Source organism: Balaenoptera ricei, chromosome 17 (assembly GCF_028023285.1).
Source record: "Balaenoptera ricei isolate mBalRic1 chromosome 17, mBalRic1.hap2, whole genome shotgun sequence".
Classification (NCBI taxonomy): Eukaryota; Metazoa; Chordata; class Mammalia; order Artiodactyla; family Balaenopteridae; genus Balaenoptera; species Balaenoptera ricei.
In genome coordinates, this window is record NC_082655.1 from 20051796 (window position 1) to 20072296 (window position 20501).

Genomic DNA, 20501 nt, shown 5'->3' on the forward strand with positions numbered 1-20501 from the left:
TCCTGTCTCTTCTAACACCCAGTAAAAAGGAAAAAAATCAACTAGATTGTGCTAAAATAAAGGTCAACTAGAAAGTGCGAGTGATGGTTATTGAACAATGATGTAGTCGTTAGTGCCGTCTGTAAACATTTTCCATTCTCCTCCCTTCCAGAAACATGGTAAGATTGTACTTCTTAGTTTTCTCTGGGGAGGAAGGGGGTAGGGGTGTGAATAGTTCTGGCAATGACTTGTGAGTGTAAATGATAGACGTCACTTCCACATAGGAGCACTTAATTGCCCGTATATGACCCCCCACATTTTTTTCTCTTTCCCTCTTTCACAGCAAACCAACCATGTTCGAGATATTAATTTCTATATCATCCTAGGTCCTGGACAGAGGGCAATGCTAACAGCCTTCATTTTCACAAAAATCCTCTAATGCGGAGATTGGTATCTATTTTACAGGCAAGGAAACTGAGGTTCAGAGAAGTTAAGTAATTTTCCCTAAGGTGACCTGGCTGAGAAGTTTTTTCTGTCCTGTAGGAGCTTACATCTAGCAGCTGAGTCCAGTGAAAAATACCCATAAAGCAGAGCAAAGCTCCTGGGTTCCTTCAACCAGAGTTCTCTTCTCTGCCGGGTTTAAGAATGTCCTGGGATGCGGCTCAGAGTCATATCCTTGGTCAAAGTGATTGCAATGTATTTTTTCATCCTTTTTTCAGCTCCTCCTTCAGCTGGAGGGGGTCACCATATTTTTGTCTTTGTTTTTTCTGTTGAAATTAAATGTCCTGCCCTCCTTACTGGACTTGAATTCTAAGTCCAGACCCATTAGGGCATAGAGCATGAGGCAAACACTTTATATTTTAGCTCCTTATTAGAAAAGTGCAATCCTAGGGAAGCAAGAGCGGGCGAAAGAAGAGTAAGCAAAAAAGGAAGGAAGGCAACTTCAAGGGGGTGCATCACTGAGAAGCCGCTGCTTAGTATAAAGTGCAACTGATTGCTCAGTCTCACAAGACCATCTTCCAGAGAGGCTATGTGAACTACTGCATTCCAGGACAGAAGAGAGAGAATAATTTATTCACAGGGATAAATGATAGATAGATATAGATAGATAGATAGATAGATAGATAGATAGATAGATGACAGATAGATAGGGGATGGGATGGCATGGATGGATGTATGGACGGATAGACAAAATATAGATCTTACTGAATTTTACATTGTGTCATAGGTGATCATTTATATGCCCATCTCCTTCGTAATACTGCAGGTTCCCAGGGGGAATAGTCAATTGTTAAAGGCTTAGGTTCAGACAAGATTGGATTTGAATCCCAGCTCAGATGTGTACTAGCTCTGTGACTTTTGACAAGTCACTCAACTTCTCTGAGACTGTTTCTTCATCTATAAAATGGGGTTAATACTATCACCTCAGAGGTGGTTGGAGGGGATGGATGACAATAGCATGTGAAGAAAGGGCTCAGTATAGAGCCTACTATGTAATGATGTTATAATATACTATGTTATTATTATTCAGCATATCACCCAGGGCTTCCAGTTTGATGTTTTGCATGTTGTAGGCACAAGATAAATGTCTACATGTTTAAATCACATCCTGTTTTATTCCATTTCCATTTCTAGTTTCTATTCCATTTCATAACCACCATGGCTGTTTTTTTCTAACTTTCTCTCACCAGCTGCCCTTGACCATATATTGATTGGGCTTCCATCTAGATCATTAGCAACCAGACTGACTCATAGGATGATGTGAGCAATGTATTATCTTTGAGGAAAGGTAGATATAAAATGGAATTTAAAAATTGATGTTCAAAAATATCAACATACTGAAATGTATTGCCCATTCTGAGCTCAAAATGCCAGGGACTGTAGCCAGAAAACTGAACTAGTGATATCACCCTTGTGCTTGTCAAGTGGGTCTGAATGGACATAATTATAAGGAAAATTGCAACCAGCCCTGCTGTTGAGTTGAAATTTTCAGAATTGATGCTATATCTCAAATCTGGTGATTAATAGAAGTCCAAGAGAAGAAATATTAAGATCTGAGATCCAAAATGTGGGAGATTTCTACACATCTCCCTCGGGAAGTTTGAAGTGTTTACCTGCATTACAAGTTCTTTTGTCTTAGGGAGTATCTCATTTATTTGTTAATCTATCAAATGTTAATTATCTGTAAAACTCCTCTGAAGCAGCACAAGCCTCCTAAGCAAATCTGTTCTGACAATTCTGGTTGATTCCAAACATAAACAAGGTACTGCTAATTAATTTAAAAAGCCTCCAAACAACTAAAGGAAACTTCTTGAAGGGAACCAAAAAAAACGCATTTAAAGTTAAGTTTTACCTGGAGACAGTTCTTCAGCCCCAAGGGAAGCGAAAGAATGTAAAATTTGGCCCAGTGATTCATCTAATAAATCATAATTGCTTGTGTTTCCTTTCTCCTGTTTACCTAGCAAAAGCTGTTGGCAGCAAATCAGTTCCTAGTAGATGAACAGATTTAACGCATTTGCTCTACATCCTTACCTAGAGACCTAATCCTGGCTATTGTGGAAATTATTAAGCAGTGGTAGACCCTCAGGTGGGGAACTGGCAGCAGGAGATAAACCTCTCAAATAAGCTACCCGCTTTTTTACACATTTACCTTTAAAATAGAAGCTAAATATAAATGGAACAGTACATGCAAAATGCCAAGCAAAATGAAAGATGCTTAAAAAAAATCTTCCTTTAAGCAAATTCTGTCATCACTCTCATTTTACAGACGAGAAAACTGCAGATTTTGTGCTTGTCCTTGAAAATTTATCCTTTACATGGAGGATATCTGTGTTATCTGTGTCTGTAGAATCACCAGTAATCCTAATGACACATAGTAGGTACTCAATATCTACTGAATTGAATAAAATTAAAATAGATATATTGAATACTTGCTATGTATAAGCACCATGCTAAGCATTTAAGGTGTATGGAAACAAATCCTTTTCTATCTGAGCCCTCTAAGCAAATCTGTGGAACTGCCTTGAAATATTTTACTTAGACCAAGCAAGTGATACAAGTTGGGAAGATACTGAAACTGATTTTAAAAACAAGTCAGAGATGCTTTTCCTGGAGATGATTAAGAATAGGATAGATAATCGACTTATGGCATATTTTAGGTGTGTTACTCCCTACTCAACAAGAAACTTCAAAGTGTCTCCTAAAATGAGTCTGATTCAAAATGTCCCCCATTTCCCACCTCTTATGTAAGTAGCATATGTAATAATGACTCATTCTTGTCTGGAATCTTATTCTTTACCAAGTTTATTTGTGTCCCTTTACTAATTTTAAAACAATTGTATAGGGATAGATAAAATAAGGATTATTCTCATTTTAGAGGTAAGATAATGGCCAACGGTTATTAGGCTGGTGGTCGAACTGAGCTTGGAACCCTGGTATGCAGGTTTCCAGCTAAAAGTGCTCCTGTTAATTCACATCAATCTAATGGATCTAACAGCTGTATGCTTTTTAGATATTATTATACATTATCCATTTAGCATTCTTCTTGAAACTTTCTGTGATATCCCTACTTTTTTTTCCCTCCTCTTTTTCATCCCATCTTGCAAATGTTTGTAGGTTCCAAAGGTTAACATTTTAATCTTTTTTTGCTTATGTACAATATCCTTGGGTAATGCCATCCTATTCTCTGTTTCTAGAGCCATTCATGTGTTCATGACCCTGAAATCTGTGTCTTCAGCTGCGTTTCTATCCTGAATACCCAGTACATGTAGTTAAGTGTCTACTCGACATCATCACTTGAGTCTCATAGTTGGAAGATCCAAAACTAAATTCCTTGTCTTCCTCCATAACTGTTTCCTCCTCCTGCTGTTGGTAATTAACGGCAACAGCACATATCTAGTAGTCAGAATTCATGGGCATGTTCTCTGTTTGCTCTTTCTAGTACCTCCCTCCCCATGCAATCAGCTAATATATCATACCTATCCCTTCCTCTCCTCCTTACCACTGTCTAATGTCAGCGTCTCCTCATTTCTGACCTGTTTCTCTACTGAGCCTTTTCTTGATCCTCTTTTTCCTCTGTTTTACCTCCAATTGTTTTGCAGTGATTTATGAGTCTTTTACATCAGCCTAGGCTTTTGGATGAATGTTCTAGCAAACAGGAACATTAACTTATTCAACCCCATTGCTTAACAATATTTCCAGAGCATAGTAATTGTTTCAATAAGTGTTCACTGAATGAATGAATAGATAAATTATTTAAGGAATGGAGGAAATAGGAAAGAAGTTACTACACTATAAGACTATAGAAAGTCAAGTAAACTAACCTTCATAGGAAAAGAGGTTTTTTTTTTAAAAAAAATAAGCTTTATAGTTTATACTACAAGAGATCTTTAGGAAACTCACCATGATATATATCCTGAATGTTTCCTTTCTTGGCTAAGATGAACTGTAAAATACTATGGTTTCCAAACTGACCAGAAGTTTAGCTAACTCTGGATAGTCCTCAAATAGTTTTCTGCGGCAAAGATCATGACGAGGGATCACAAAAGGAACTCCCAAACCAAGTAGTTATTTCAAGCTTTGTGTGGGCTCCTTTTAATGAATTTTCCATAAACGGAAACCCACTGGGTCACTCATGGTTCTGCATACCAGAGAGAGCAAGCCCAGTGGTATGCGACTGGCTGTATTGCATCATGCAAAAATAAATTTGCTGGAGGAAGTGTGTTCTTGTGTCCTTTAAGGAGAAGCACATACTGGTAGCCTGCTGTAGTGAAATCACTTGTCATCTAAGAAATTTCCATCTCAGTAACTTTGGACAAGAGCTAGTCTTAGCACAAAGAAAGAAAAATCATCATCAGTTCATCTAGACTTTGGGAAGGCTTTGGTTGATCTTCTCACTTTCGTGATCTCCTAACACTATGCTCTCGAATCTGAATGAAAAGTTAGCATTTTAGGGCTTACTTTTGGACTATGCATGAAGGCTACAGCATAAGTTAGAGCATTTAGTAAATGTCAAAGGATTTGGCCAAACAAGAGTATTCTATGGCACGTGCTCTGGGTTTTAATTCTGCCTCTACTAATTAACTGTGACCTGGGATGGTTGGTCATTCTAAGACTCATTTTGTAGCTTGTGGAGACCTAATGATGATAATGGTAAAACATCATAAAGTAGGTACCAACCAATGTGTTATAAAGATTATTTTTTAGTTCACCGCCTGGCACAGAGATTTAATGTGTGTTTGTTAGAATGGAATAGACAAAACAGAATTCTACCTTCATATTGCCCATTTTTCTTTCCACTACCATATGACTCCTAAATATGGGGAATTTTTGTTAGAAATTTTCTGTTTGGGACTAAGAGTTATGTGATTAATTGAAAGATCAGTTAAAGCATTTAATAATAAAAATTACATACCTATATCTTAAATATTTTATTTTGACTTAAAACATTTAAATAAACATTCATTCACCTGTATTTTGAGATACAGTCAAGGCCTTTCTTAGAATCTCTGTTGGCTACCTGGAGTCCCACGCTGTCTTTCTTACAAAACCCTCATCTAAAATGTATTGTCCATCCATTTCAGTTTTGGAACTTAAAGACATTTTTGAAATAAATTGATCATATAATCCTTCTGGATGTTTTCCCCATTTTGTTTTTGCAGTTGTCTCAGCTACCTCAAATTCTATGGTAGGGTTTTGTTGTTGTTGTTTTGTTTTTCCATGCCTCATCTTTATCAAGTCATCCCCCAAGCATTCAATTTACTTTTCATAGAAAAATAATTTTTTCACGCCCGTGTTTACTGGTTTACATAATATTTGAGTCTCCTAACTATAGTTACAACTACAGCATATATAGACACATACATACAATGAGCATCAACAGAGTCAGCAGCAAACATACAACTGACTTTTTTTTAAGAGAGCAAATGGGAGTTGGAATGCTAAAGGAGAAGGCATGGCTAAGAATTCAGCGTGCTGGGGCAGCCCTTGGTTTTACAGAGGAATGGAAGGCATGGGTGAATCTGAGAACTGGAGGTTGATAAGAGAGTTCTGCAGTATAGGCGTACCTTGGAGATATTGTGGGTTCGATTCCAGACCACCACAATCAAAGGAATACCACAATAAAGCACATCACATGAATCTTCTGGTTTCCCAGTGCATATAAAAGTTATGTTTACACTATACTGTAGCCTATTAAGTGTGCAAAGGCATTATGTCTACAAAACAATGTATATACCCTAATTGAAAAGTACTTTATTGTCAAAAAATGCTGTCATCTGAGCCTTCAGTAGGTCGTAATCTTTTTGCAATAATAACATTAAAGATCACTGATCACAGGGAAGCCCCTGGCGGTCCAGTGGTTAAGGCTCTGTGCTTACACTGCAGCGGCACGAGTTCCATCCCTGGTTGGGGAACTACGATCTCACATGCCACGTGGCACGGCCAGGGGAAAAAGAAAAAGATCACTGATCACGGATCACCACAGCAAAGAGAATGATAATGAAAAAGTTTGAAACATTGCAAGCATTACCCAAATGTGACACAGAGACACAAAGTGAGCAAACGCTGTTGGGAAAATGGCGCCAATGGACGTTCAACACAGGGTTGCCACAAACGTTCAGTTGTAAAAAACGCATATATTGTGCTGTGAAGCGCAGTAAATCAAAGCACAGTAAAGCAAAATATTGTCAAAAGGGGTTTTACAAATAAAAGAGTGGAACAAGAAGTAGGAGGAGGGGTTAGAGCAAAACATTTGTTTCCAAGTTCATTGGCTACTTAAACTCTGTCAATATTACAGTGATAGAAAGAAAAATGGTAGAGCCAGAAAATGCTTCAGAGAACAACTAATTCAGCCCACCCATCACCTTCACCCACGACCATCACCTGCTAATATTTGATAGATGAGGAAAGATGGTTGGGTTTGAAAGAGAACATTCTTTAACACAGTCCAACATAAAAGAAAAATGGAATGTGAGGAGAGGGACAAAGCTACTATAGATGGAGCCTGAACTGTCCTTTCAAGAAAAGAGACATGGGGGGCTTCAGGAAGGATTCCTGGACTGGTGGGAAACACTAGATTAGAGGACTTTTGGATTCCCTTCAAGGATTAGGGGTCTACACCAGAGGATGGACGGATAGGGAATGGGGAGAGGAAGAAAGAAAAAATGGAGAGAAAATACCATTTAATTTTTCTCTAAAAATCAAGCATAACCCAAAACAGACTGGCCTCTTTTACAGACAGCACTTTATGCTTCTGCAGAGACACCTATGTACGTGTCCTAGCTTTTGCAGATATTCATCAGTGGTTATGTTATGCACTTCACAGAAAAATTTATTTTTGAACTCTTCTTAGACTTCAAATATTATCAGCTGGCAAAGGAGATAGAGCCAGTGTTAAGAGGCTCTGTCCTCCTTTGGCTTCTTCTTCATTGCTTTTCTAGGAAAGGCAGTAGAAAGTGAGAGAGAGGACTGAGATGAAGAGCTTTATTAATTTTGCCCATCCTCTGTCCAGTAACTGGTTCCAGAAATTCGGTGCAGGAATTGGGGCTAACCAGATAGGGAGACTCAGTATCCAATTTTGGCCACACAGAGTTCTGTCTTTTTACCAAAGTGGAAAATTTTCAAATAAAACACAGAGGCCCAATGGAACTTGCTGAAAACAAGTCTGCAGTTCCTTACGGCTTTCCGAGTTTTAAAAAATATATACGATCATTCCATGCGGTAGCCGAGGAGAAATGACCTTCACCGTTATAATTGCTCTCTAATCCTTAAGTCAACCTGATTTATTTGTTTTTTCTCTGTGGATTCGTTTCACCTAAGCTTCCCTGTATTTTGAAGAGATGGCAACTAATTTCCTAAGCATGGTTTCAGGAAACCAACAGTGTCATGTCCAACTGCCTAGAAAAATACAAATGGCATCAGTGTTCTTGGGCAGGTCTTGCATTTGTGTGGTTGCTTGTAGTGAGCAACACAAGCACCATCTGTGCGGTTTTCCCATCTCACCCTCATCACTTCTTGGTGAGAGAGAAAAGGGTCAGCCGATGAGTAAATGAGCCATGTTGGTGTGAGAAAGGGGGGGTGATGGGAAGTCAGGCGGGGGTAAGTCTCAGGAGTGCTAGCCCTACCAGGATGGGGCTCACTCAGCAGCAGCAAGCAAGACAAAGGCGTCCCTATGCACCTCTGAGCTGAGCTTCTTGAAGGAACAGAACCCTCAAAAGTGGCTTTTCAGGAAACTGAAAGTGAACATCAAGAGAAAAAAAGCATTTTTCATTGCTTTCCTGTGTCTTTGCGAGTTGCATCAGGAAAACTTCATTCCCTAGTGTTGAATATTTTAGAAATATTGGAGCCAAACCCACACAGGGGCCTTGAAAAATATAGCATAATATGATTCGAATGACCAAGAAGCAACAAAGTCAGTTCATCTTGCTTCATTTCCTTCAAAACATTGATCGTTATTTGTAGTTATTTATTCCTTTACTTCTATGTTCTCTGCCTCCTCACTAGACTGTGAGCAGTTTGAAGAGCATCTTTGTTTTGTGTGCCACCATATGCTAAGATCTTCCGCAATGCCTGGTACACAGTAGATGCTCAATAGATATGTGCTGAATGAACAGTTTCCATCTATTTCCGAAAAATCCATACCAAACCAGAGCTTGCACTCGTTACTGGTCCACTTCTCTCTCCTAATGTTGACCCAGTTTATCTGAGCCAATAGAAAACCCCAGGGAAATTCAAGAACATACTTTTCCCCAAAACCCTCGGGTCATGAGAGCATCCTGAAAATACCACCTAAGCAGCCGCGGTTTTGCACTGTATTCTACTTTTTGCTGGTTAGGAGTCCCTTACATCACAGCACTCTGAAAATTCCTCTCAGTTAAAAAGTCCATGGCCCTACGTGAGATATTTTATTCTTTCAATCTGGTTTATCAGCTCATATTAGGTCCAGACATCCCTGACCCTTGTCATGTCCCAATAAGAAGTGAATAGAATTACTTATTAAAATGCCCAAATGCTTATGAAAAAGGCCTTTCTTTACCTTTGTTATTCCTCTTTCAAAAGGGAGTGCTGTTTCCCTTGCTTGGCACACTTCTTCCAGGTCAATGGGTTTCTGTGAGATTTCCTGAGTTCTGCAAAGAAGAGAGTTTGGAAAAAATTATTGTGTTTGGCCTGCCACCTTTCCAAAGCCTGAAAACAGTCAGTGTTGATCCCTGTACCAAAAACAAACAATAAAACCCAAACAAACCACCCCTACACACAAACAACACTTTTTCTTCTAATTAGTGTGAAGAACTACTTCAGTGTTCCCTTGAAGACCTTCTGAGATCTAGACTACAAGATAGAATACTCATTTGGAGCTGCTTTCCCAAGCAGCACTCTTGCCTGCAAAATCTTCTTTCTCCTATGCACACAGCTCTTCGGCCATTATGGATGGAAACTTCTGAAACCCTGCCTGCTCCCTGAAGTTTTTGCCAATTAACCTTAAGAGAGGTGGTCATTTAATTTTCTAGACATCATTCACCTATGAGATTCAAGACTGCACCATATGATGTTATGGAGGAAATATGCCTTAAAATTCTAAGAATTTTCCAGTAGATTACCAGCTGCACAGAGACAAAGATCATCTTTTTTCTCTTTTTTTTTTGGCTGTATTGGATCTTCGTTGCGGTGTGCGGGCTTCTCATTGCAGTGGCTTCTCTTGTTGTGGAGCACGGGCTCTAGGCCCGCGGGCTTCAGTAGTTGGGGCGCGTGGGCTCAGTAGTTGTGGCTCACGGGCTCTAGAGCACAGGCTCAGTAGTTGTGGCGCACGGGCTTAATTGCTCCGTGGCACGTGGGATCTTCCCAGACCAGGGATCGGACCCATGTCCCCTGCGTTGGCAGGCGGATTCTTAACCACTGCGCCTCCAGGGAAGTCCCAAGATCGTATCTTACTCACCAGCATATTTCTGGTATATTTCTGGTAGGCATGCAGTACATATCTGTTGCATGAGTGAATGAATGATCGGAATGACTGTAATCACCAACTGTTTACTTTACCATGTTTGGAATCATTACATCTTAGAGCGGGAAAACTAAAAGAAAAATATCATCTCGTCCTAAATATGCTACTGTGACCACCCCATTTAAAGTTTGTAATCTCTCCACCTTCCCCTCCATATTTCCAATCTTTTTTACCTGATCATTTTTTACAACACTTATTTTCTCATGTATAATTTATGTGTAATTTGTTATTTATTTTCTTACTCCCCCAGTTGGATGGTAAACTCCATAAGACAGAGTTTATTGACTATTTTATTCACTACTGTATCCCAATTGCCCAGAACAGAGCCTGGGACATAACTATCGTCAAGTGAATAAATTATATTTATTGCGTATGGGCTCCACACATGGGAATCACAGCAGTAGATTTTTAAATCCCCAGCCCCAACTTCACATCTGTGGAACCAGAATGTTTAGGGATATAAATCTCAGGAATCTACATGTTATCAAGGTGTCTAGGTGATTCTGGTATAGCTGTTCTGAGAACCACTAGTTCACCCAACTCACTAATCTAGCGATAAGCCTGAAGCCCAGGGAGGTAAAGTGTCAATCAGGGCACATGGGTTATTTAGCAGTGCATCTAAGTGTAATCATTTCTGTTCTGATGAGCTTTCCACTCCAGCCATCTATGAGCTAGATTTACTTAATATGTTTTACTGCTATTGCCATCGTGGTCTTTGAGATTAAGCTACTTAGAGGCAAGGATTATGGCTTCTGAACTCACTTTCTGTGGTTGTAGCTCAGTAGGCAGGAAGGGCATGAGGCTTCAGGTATTAAAGGACTCTTTGAGGTTAATGATGCTTTTGCACAGAAGGACCACCCCATTTCCATGCTAACATGCCACGATTTCCCTTTCTCCTTCTAGTTCCTGGACATCTCCATTAAATGGACCACCCAGGAAACCTTTCCTCCAAAGTACCTTCATTATGACCCCGAAACCTCTCATCAGCTGATGTGTGATAAATGTCCTCCTGGCACCTCCCTAAAACAGCACTGCACAGCAAGGCGGAAGACCCTGTGTGCCCCTTGTCCTGACCACTACTACACAGACAGCTGGCACACCAGCGACGAGTGTCTGTACTGCAGCCCAGTGTGCAAGGAACTGCAGTACGTCAAGCAGGAGTGCAATCGCACCCATAACCGCGTGTGCGAATGCGAGGAGGGGCGCTACCTGGAGCTGGAGTTCTGCTTGAAACATAGGAGCTGTCCCTCTGGATTTGGAGTGCTACACACTGGTATGCATCCGCTTCCAACATGTGGCCAAATTCATTAGCATCATACAAAGTCAGGTGGTAGGGAAAGGTTAAGGGAACACGTTTGTCCTGGTGACATTGCAGGACAGCAAATTGCAAAGGTAATGGAACCTGCTAGGTATGTACTATGTGTCTGGATGGCTGCCAAAGAACCATTCCTCAGAGGAACACTTTGCCACTAAGGGGCAATTTAGTTACAAATCTCAAATGCAGCAAATCACTCTCTAATGAGATGCATGATTGATTGCTCTTTCTTAAAGGGACACACTCTGAGTTGCACTGTATATAGCTGAGCTGTACCTCTGTGTTTCACTTCAGCATGGACAGCTGCAAACTGCAGTGCTTTCTGACGAACATCAAAAATGTTAATTGATACCAAGAGAGTAATTATGCTGATATTAATGAGGCTCTGGCATGCTAACAATGGGTAGTTATAATTAATTATGTAAGAAATGAGAATGGCTAGGGGAAATGCAGTTCATTATTAAAAATGAAGCTAGTTCTTCCTTTGGCATGGCAGTTGAGTGTCTGGGAGGATAAAGATGGTAGCAGCATCTCTTCAATGAGCTTATTCTTTATCTTAGACAAAGCAGACTGTCAAGCCAAGAGTAAGTACTTGTCTACAAACAAAGTACTTTCTCTTTTTGCATTTTGCATAGCATAGGTTAAGGCCAGTGTGCACTGAATTTTTTAAAGTTGCAACCCACTTTTTTTTTGTTTTTTGCTACATTCACGAAGCTTCGGTATAGTCTGCATGCTCTCCTGGCCTGGGAAAATTAAGAGTGTTCACTTACTTTTCTGGAGGAAGCAGTAATAGGTACAGATTCCAATTACACAGTCTGAAGCAGTGTTTCTCAGCCTCAGCTCTACTAACGTTTGGGGGCTGGATAATTCTTTTTGTGGGCAGCTGTCTGGTACATTGTAGAGTGTTTAGCAGTATTCCTGGTCTTGAGCCACTAGATGCTAATAGCACTCTTCCCCCAGTTGTGACAACCAAAAATGTCCCAGACGTTGCCAAATGTCCCCTGGATGGCAAAATCACCCCTGGTTGACAGTCATTGGTTTTGAGGATGCTAATTATTCGTAACTATTTTGACTTTCAGAAGTTGTAATATAGAGTCTAAATTATTATAAACATTTTAGGTTTAAAGGCCTACAAAGGAAACATATTCAAAAATTGAACTACTAAGTTTCCTAAGTTGTGAATTTTATAAAGTTAATCACAGAAGGTGCAAATTGCATGACAATTCCTTAAAATGGCTCTAGTATGAGTATCTGAGGAAGAAATTGGTGACACTTCTTAGCTTTTATTGGATGATACTTTGGGACTCAAAAGCTAAGCCAAGATGTAGAGGGGGAAGCCCAACCAACAGAAACAGATCCATTTAATTCAATTCAGTAATTTATATATGTAGGAAAATTAATTAAGCAGGGGCTATGCAGCTTGGAAACTGGAAAGTTTTGAAAAATAATGGAAGTAGTAAGGATTTTTCTCACATAAGCATGAAAATTTGTTTGTAGAACGAAGTAAGCAGGCAGCCAGAAGACTTAGTACAAAGGTACACATTTATTCATTTACTCACTGCTCCCTCCCTAGAAACCTACAAAGGAGTTCCTCATGGAAAATACGAGGTTTCCAGTCCAAAGACAAGGCAAGATTCTGTAGTGTTATTCTAAAAAGTATTTAATAATCCTTCTTTGTTGTTGTTGTTTTGAAGCCAGATTGTCTTCTCCTCTCCATATTTTACAGCTGACCCTTGAAAACATGGGTTTGAACTACGCAGGTCCACTTGTATGCACATTTTTTTTCAATAGTAAATACTACAGTACGACACGATCCCAGTTGCTTGAATCTGTGAGTGCAGAACCCCGACTACAGCGGGCTGACTATAAAGTTATAATGGGATTTTCGACTGTGCAGACTGTTGGTGCTCCTAACCCACCATTGTTCAAGGATCAACTGTCCTTCATCCTGTTAGTCCTGTAATTCTTATGTAATTGCTTATGGCTAGCATGGTGAATTCTCCACTGAAAAGCAGAACTCCTCTTGCCATTCTATTTCACATTTTGCCTGCCAGATTGTACTTTGTATGTTTCTGTTGATATTAATAAGGCAAAATCATTTACTTAGATGGATACATCTTTTTATAAGAAGTTGTATCAATCATAGAAGAGGGGAGTCGTTTTCAGAAAGGTCATTACATAAAGCCTCCAAATACATTAAGAAACTTTCCTTCTATAATTCCTGGATTCCTCCTGGTAAAGAACTTTAAAGGCTAAATTACCTGAAAGAATGTCTTGTACCTATGACTTTCTCATTGGGACACATGAGAACACCCAAGCCATCAACATGTATGTGAAGAATGACAAGATTCTTCTTTGTGAAGTTGGCAAAGGGAGACTTGGATCCAGATGTCCAAGACCATTTATCCCCAGCATATTAGCAATGAAAGAATACCATGGAATCTCTGTCCAAATACTTCTGCTTACGATACTGTAGAATTTGGTATCAAGTTGGATCCCATTTAAGGAGAGGAGTGTAGCAAGAAAGTACTTAAAAAAATAGACTTCTTTTTAAGGTGGTTCCTAAGATCATGTCACTGCAACCCTGGAAATGGCATTTAACATGTGAAGGTTTCATGCATGGTTCCCCCTTCTCTTTTTTTTCTGCCAACCGTCTGTCATTTTTATTGGTCAATGCATCATCAATCCCTTTAGAAAAGAAAGAAGCCAGAGTTGAAACTAAAACCGATCCACTGTGCTCTTTTTTTCTGGTTTTGGTAAAGGATACAATGAGATGGGAGGTTGAAAATTTTAATAAATGAAATTTATTAACTTTCTGTAGCTTTCATTTGTCCCTTTAGTATTTGGTATCTTGCGTCAGCCAGAATTGGCCTGTAAAAGCTACATTTGAATATTAAAGTCTAAATCTGTTCAACTAGCTTACACTAGATGGAGGTATTTTCATATGCAAGTACACTGCAATGTATGATCTACACAGGCATAGAGTCAAGGGTTTGAAGATATTTATTTTTAATAGCATCTTTAGTTGTTGACTGGTTCAAGTTTTCCTGCCAATGATTTCCCCAAATTTATCAAGTATCTTTCCACCATGAAATAAAATGCCCTTACAGTCACCCTTCCCTGAATTTTAACGACTGTGCTCTTTTCAGACTCAACAGTTTAAGCAAATGGTATATCATCTTCCATTTACTATGTAACTGCAGGCTTACGCTTTTGAGTCTACGGTCAACTTTATTGCCACCTTCAAAAGTTTATTATAATGTTGTAAATTTTTACTTCTCAAGGTTAGCCTACTTATGAGTTGCTTCAAAATTAGGATTCAGGAAAGAAGGAACTTCAGTAGGAACTGATTGGAATTTAACGATGCGGCATTCCATGGGTACTGATTTCAAAGAATGATATTACAGCAGTTACAGAGCAGTTATCTTCATGATTTCCCAGGAATAATTGTGTGGAGAATATGGTTGACGAAAAGATCTTACTGACAGTTTAGCACAGGCAGGACTAATTGAACATCATACCCTTTTTTTCTTTCCTCCCCAATTTTGTGCTTGTAGGTAACAACAAAACACATTTGTGTTTGTATTACAAGTAGGGGAGACTGCCTAAGGGTCTAACTCTAGAAGTTTTGTTCTGTCTAATGAAGTGAAAAATGAAAATGCCTCAAGTTCTGTGCAATATAATAGTAGCAGTAAAAACCAAGTGAAAAATCTTATCCAAACTCTGTTAAGATGGTATCTGCTGCGAAAGTATTTGAGAAGAATGTGCTAAATGGCTTGGTATTTTCTGTAGGAACCCCAGAGCGAAATACAGTTTGCAAAAGATGTCCAGATGGGTTCTTCTCCAATGAGACGTCATCTAAAGCACCCTGTAGAAAGCACACAAATTGCAGTGCATTTGGGCTCCTTCTAACCCAGAAAGGAAATGCAACGCATGACAATATATGTTCTGGAAACAGTGAATCGACTCACAAATGTGGAATAGGTAATTATGTTTCAAAATATCAGTCTTTGTACCACCTCTGAGTTGAATACAAGACCCTCCGGCCCTTCTTAGTCAAACTTATATTTTCCCTTTCTTGAATTTTAACCAACTAAGGCTATTCCCTGTGCATCATCGCTAAAGCCACAACTCAAAATCTTTCAAAAAGTTCCCATCTTCTCACAATCATGCTCCAAACCCTGGCTTTCACACTTGAATCAAATGTTACCCACGGAGAACGGGGTGGTGTAAAGATTTTGTTTAAGGCTCGATGATCAGAGTCCAAATTGCAGAATTTTTTAAGCTATGCATTTTTATCACTTTTAAGAATACCTGTATTATTAACCAAAGTATAAATTGGCAACAAAGAAGCATAGTGACATACATAGATGACAAATTAGAAATGCAATACTGGCTTTGTTACCTGTGGTATTACTGCATCTGTTGCATGGAAGTTCTAAGTTCCTGTACTTGTCTTAAACTCTTTATTCAGGAAAGGTCAGTAGCTTCAAGCTCAAGTTACCTGAATGTACCTCATGTTGGTGATGGCACTAATCAGGTTGCTGTCCTCACCTTGCCACTCCTACCACCACACTAACCTCAGACCTTCTACCAAGGACTCATCACACCAAGGAGGATTGACCTTTTAGCATTTAATCAGCTTGACTCTCCCCAAACATCTTTTTGTGCAACATAGAAGTATATAAAACATAGGAATGTGGGTTGGGAGATTGAAGATTCAAACCCAGTTTCAACATTCTTTCACTGTGTTGTAAAAATCTTAGATAAGTCATTCAGCTTTTCTGCTTTCTTATTAAATAATGGAACGAGGGAAGGGATAGTAAGAAGGGTGACCTCTAACATTCTCTTTAATTCATTTATAATTTTATTTCTATCATTCTTTGAGCACTTACTATATGCCAGACATTTTTGCTATATGGGCTTTAATCTTTATAAAAATACTGTAAAGTTTGTTCAAGTTAATGTATGAACTTGAATGGCAGAGTCAGGATTCAAACCCAGACCTAATGAATCCAAAATCAAACTATTAATCCCTGGGATATACCAACCCTACCCAGACACTCAGGCCATTGCACTTCTTTTCTAAATGACATGTTTTTGTGATTGATTATTTTCCCACTTAATGTACGCTTATACATCGGTATCCATCCTTGTTCCCAAAGGTAAACTATGTGTCTGTGTGTGTGCAGAAAATAATACACTATTTCAGATTACTTTTCAAGCTCCCTTAAAGACAGTGATTTGACATTGATCTTGAAGTAACCTGTAGACACCAGCTAAACCTTTAACAAAATATTTCATAGTTATATTAAAATATGTTAATGTATATATTAACATATATATACACATTATGCTATATATATAGAATTTTTGCTGTAATTTATTTATAGCAATAATACATTCTTATTAGATGTTTGTTAAACTCTCCCCCCACAAAATGCCCTAAAAGAACATTAAAAAGGACATAAACCCAGTTGGACTGGTGATCTGCCACTAAGACCAGGCAACAGAAGATTGATTTTATTCAAACTTCTCATTTTAGCATGCAATATCCTGGAAAACTCAACTGTGTTGGTTTTTATTATTACTATTATTATTATTATTATTTTTGTCCCTTGGACGTCCAAGAATCCAATTATTGAGTAAATCTTCTTGGTTTTCCCACCTTCCTTTAGACATGACCCTGTGTGAGGAGGCATTCTTTAGGTTTGCTGTTCCCACAAAGCTTACCCCGAACTGGCTCAGTGTCCTGGTAGACAATTTGCCTGGCACCAAAGTGAATGCAGAGAGCATAGAGAGGATAAAACGACGACACAGCTCACGAGAACAGACTTTCCAGCTGCTGAAGTTATGGAAGCATCAAAACAAAGACCAAGATATGGTCAAGAAGATCATCCAAGGTATGGTAACCTGAAATAAACAACTCGATCAGAAATCAGAACACCTGTTTATCATACAACAGAAACAAGACTATGTACCTGTTTAGTTGTGTGGATGATGTTTCCCTTTGGGAATGATTGTTGGACTGAAAACGTATTCATCAAGTGATAGTGGATACGCTATTCCTAGAGCAGTCATGTGAGGCTTTATTCTCACCTCCTCTACTCCCCAATTTCTTTTTCAAGTGTCTCTCTAAAGGGAGAGATAATACATTTCAAATGCGGGACTAGACCTCAGGAAATCTGACTCTGGATCCCCTTAGCAGTTTCAGGAGCATCCCTTCTGGACTATCTAGAAGTTCTTTAACCACTTTAGATCTTACTTTGCATTTCTACCAAGAAACTATGTTGTATTTATGTGGTAATTCTCTCCAGAGAGCCTCTAAGTGTCTTACAGGTATCCTCTCATTAATCCTCACAACACAGCCTATTATATTTTATTTTTATTTTTTAAAATTTATTTACTTATTTATCTATTTTATACATATTAGTGTATACATGTCAATCCCCATCTCCCAATTCGTCCCACCACCACCACCTGCCACTTTCCCCCCTTGGTGTCCATACGTTTGTTCTCTGCATCTGAACACAGCCTATTTTAAGATTACCATTTTAATAGCATATGTCGTGAGGATTGATGAGATAAGGTCTGCAAAGTGTTTGAGCTTCTTGGAGAAAAGGGCTAGTTAAAACCAAGTACTCTCATGTTTTAGAGTTTTATAAAGAATATCCTTTAGAAACTCTGTGTGTGTGTGTGTGTGTGTGTGTGTGTGTGTGTGTGTGTGTGTGTATTACGATGGGAGAGAATCGGAGGGGAAAAGGAAGTAAGTTTCATCCAGTGTGGACCATAAGCTTTAGGATACACAGTAGAAAAAGTTCTGACTTTAATTAGCATTGGGAGGACATGGCAGAAAAAATGAGGGAGCGTTTTCATAATGCAGACAGCGTCAAGGAGAAAGCCATTCTGCTCTTCACATGTAGTTAAATGACTGAGGAGTCCTACGCAACCTTAAAGCCTCAAACATCTGAAACTGAGGCAACAGATCTTAGGCGACTAACAGTTTTAACAGTTGAATGGTTTCACTTGTGCAAAGAGTAAACTTGTCTTCTGTTTTTGGCAAACAAAATGTATTCTTTGAAAGTATAATCAGCCCTGAAGCAAAAAGAGAGGGAAGGAGAGAATCAGAGACTGTTAGAATTGGAAGGGACCGAATTTCCTATTTTATAAATGAGGACATTTCAGCCCAGAAAGATGAAGAGACTTGCCTTAGGGCCCACAGATAATAAATGACTCATGTCATCAATAGAAACGTTATTTACTCCCTCTTAGGTTTATGTCCTAGTTCATTACTGAAATATTCTCCAGGCCATGTGTATCCTACTGTTCTTTGGCCTCATATTATTGGGTTTTCACGGCTCCTCCTTTGTGTTGATGATCTCCTGGTGCTATTTATTAAAGACCGTTTGAAGGGCCTAATTCTTCAAATAGCACATGTATTGGGTATCAGTTAATGAAAGTTTGTATTATAAAATAGCGAACTTTGTGTTTTTCCTAAAAGGTTACACTTTTAATTTCTCCAAATTTTCTTAGAAAACGGTATGTCTGTAGTTTCCCACTGTTATCTTCCAAATTTGGGCTTTTCACAAAGCTGTGTTGGATACCTAGAATATGGGCAGGCATATTACCCTAGCGTCACACAAAATAATATTTAACTCAATTCCCAGAAATAACTAGCATGACTTAAGTCCTCCCCAAAAGGAAAGGAGGAGGTTATCCTTAAAGTTACGAAATTCTGGGGAACCTCCTGTTGCCTCAGGGTAGTTTTCCGGTGGCTTTAGGTGGATTACGTGAATGTCTCTGGGCTTTTGCTTTATGCAGATATCGAACTCTGTGAAAAGAGCGTGCAGAGGCACATTGGGCACATGAACCTCACCTTCGAGCAGCTTCGAAGGCTGATGGAAAGCTTGCCGGGGAAGAAAGTGACGACAGAAGACATTGAGAAAACAATGAAGACGTGCAAATCAAGTGATCAAATCCTGAAGCTTCTCAGCCTCTGGAGAATAAAAAATGATGACCAAGACACCCGCAAGGGCCTGATGCATGCCCTAAAGCACTTGAAGACATACCACTTCCCCAAAACTGTCACTCAGAGTCTGAAGAAGACCATCAGGTTCCTTCACAGTTTCACCATGTACAGATTATATCAGAAGCTATTTTTAGAAATGATAGGGAACCAGGTCCAATCATTAAAGATAAGCTGCTTATAACCGGAAATGGTCATTGAGCTGTTTCCTCACCATGGACCAGATCCAATAAATGAGTAAACTGTTTCTCAGGCGCTTGAGGAGGGTACAATGATTTCTTTCTCATCACCAAGGACTAGATTTGGCCACAGGGCCTGAAAAGAAACTATGGTGCGGAGAAAGAACTCACATCTCTCCCCAAAGTTTAATAAACCCCAAATAATTTATCCAACTAACAGATTTGGTCCAATATCTACTGACTATATTTTTCCTTGTTACTGCTTGCAGTAATTCAACTGGAAATAAACTAGACTCCATTGTGCCTTACTAAACATGGGAATGTCTAACTTAAATAGCTTTGAGAATTCAGCTGTACTAGAGGCTTTTATTAGAAAGCCATTTTTTTTCTGTAAAATTTACTAATATATCTATAACACTATTATAGTATTTGCTATTTATATTCATTCAGATATAAGGTCTGTACATATTACCATCCTGAAGGGAAACTGTGTAAGACTTAATTTTAGAAAGAAAAAAATATATATTCTGTTTATTATTATGACAAATGAAAGAGATAAAATATATTTTTTAACAGAACATTTGTAACATTTCCTAATAGGTACTGCCATTCTTCCTGTGTAGAGTATTTTTGTAATATACTTTTACCTGTGTAAACTGAATTATCATTTTATAGAAAATGCATTATTTAGTCAATTGTTTAATGTTGGAAAGTGTATGAAATATAAATTATCTGAATATTAGATGCTCTGAGAAACTGAATGTACCTTATTTAAAAGATTTTATGTTTTTACTATATAAACAACATCATTAAAGTTTTCAAATTATTTTTCATCGCTTTTCCTCTTGCTTTTATGTGAACGGGACATGAATGGGTCTGAGCTTTCACAATTTTCCCTTTCTTTTATCATCAGGACCATCTGGGAATTGTTAAAAATGAAGATTCCTGGACCAATTTATTGAGAAACTCTGGAAAGGAGGGCAGAAACCTGCATTTTTAACAAGT

The 20501-nt window shown here is 38.7% G+C and overlaps 2 protein-coding genes across 3 annotated transcripts in view; one reads left to right on the forward strand and one right to left on the reverse strand.

Annotated features, from left to right (window-relative positions):
* Nucleotides 1-9099, reverse strand: part of COLEC10 (collectin subfamily member 10) — a 164240-nt gene extending 155141 nt beyond the window's left edge. For both annotated transcript variants that reach the window (XM_059901185.1, XM_059901186.1), the window contains exon 1: nt 9014-9099. The gene's annotated coding sequence lies outside the window, so the exon portion shown is untranslated. The remainder of the gene's footprint in view (nt 1-9013) is intronic.
* Nucleotides 1-20259, forward strand: part of TNFRSF11B (TNF receptor superfamily member 11b) — a 28099-nt gene extending 7840 nt beyond the window's left edge. The window contains exons 2-5 of the mRNA XM_059901182.1: nt 10880-11249; nt 15084-15275; nt 16970-17194; nt 19113-20259. Coding sequence (XP_059757165.1) covers nt 10880-11249; nt 15084-15275; nt 16970-17194; nt 19113-19501 — 1176 coding nt within the window. The 3' untranslated portion in view covers nt 19502-20259. The remainder of the gene's footprint in view (nt 1-10879; nt 11250-15083; nt 15276-16969; nt 17195-19112) is intronic.
* Nucleotides 20260-20501: the final 242 nt, after the last annotated feature.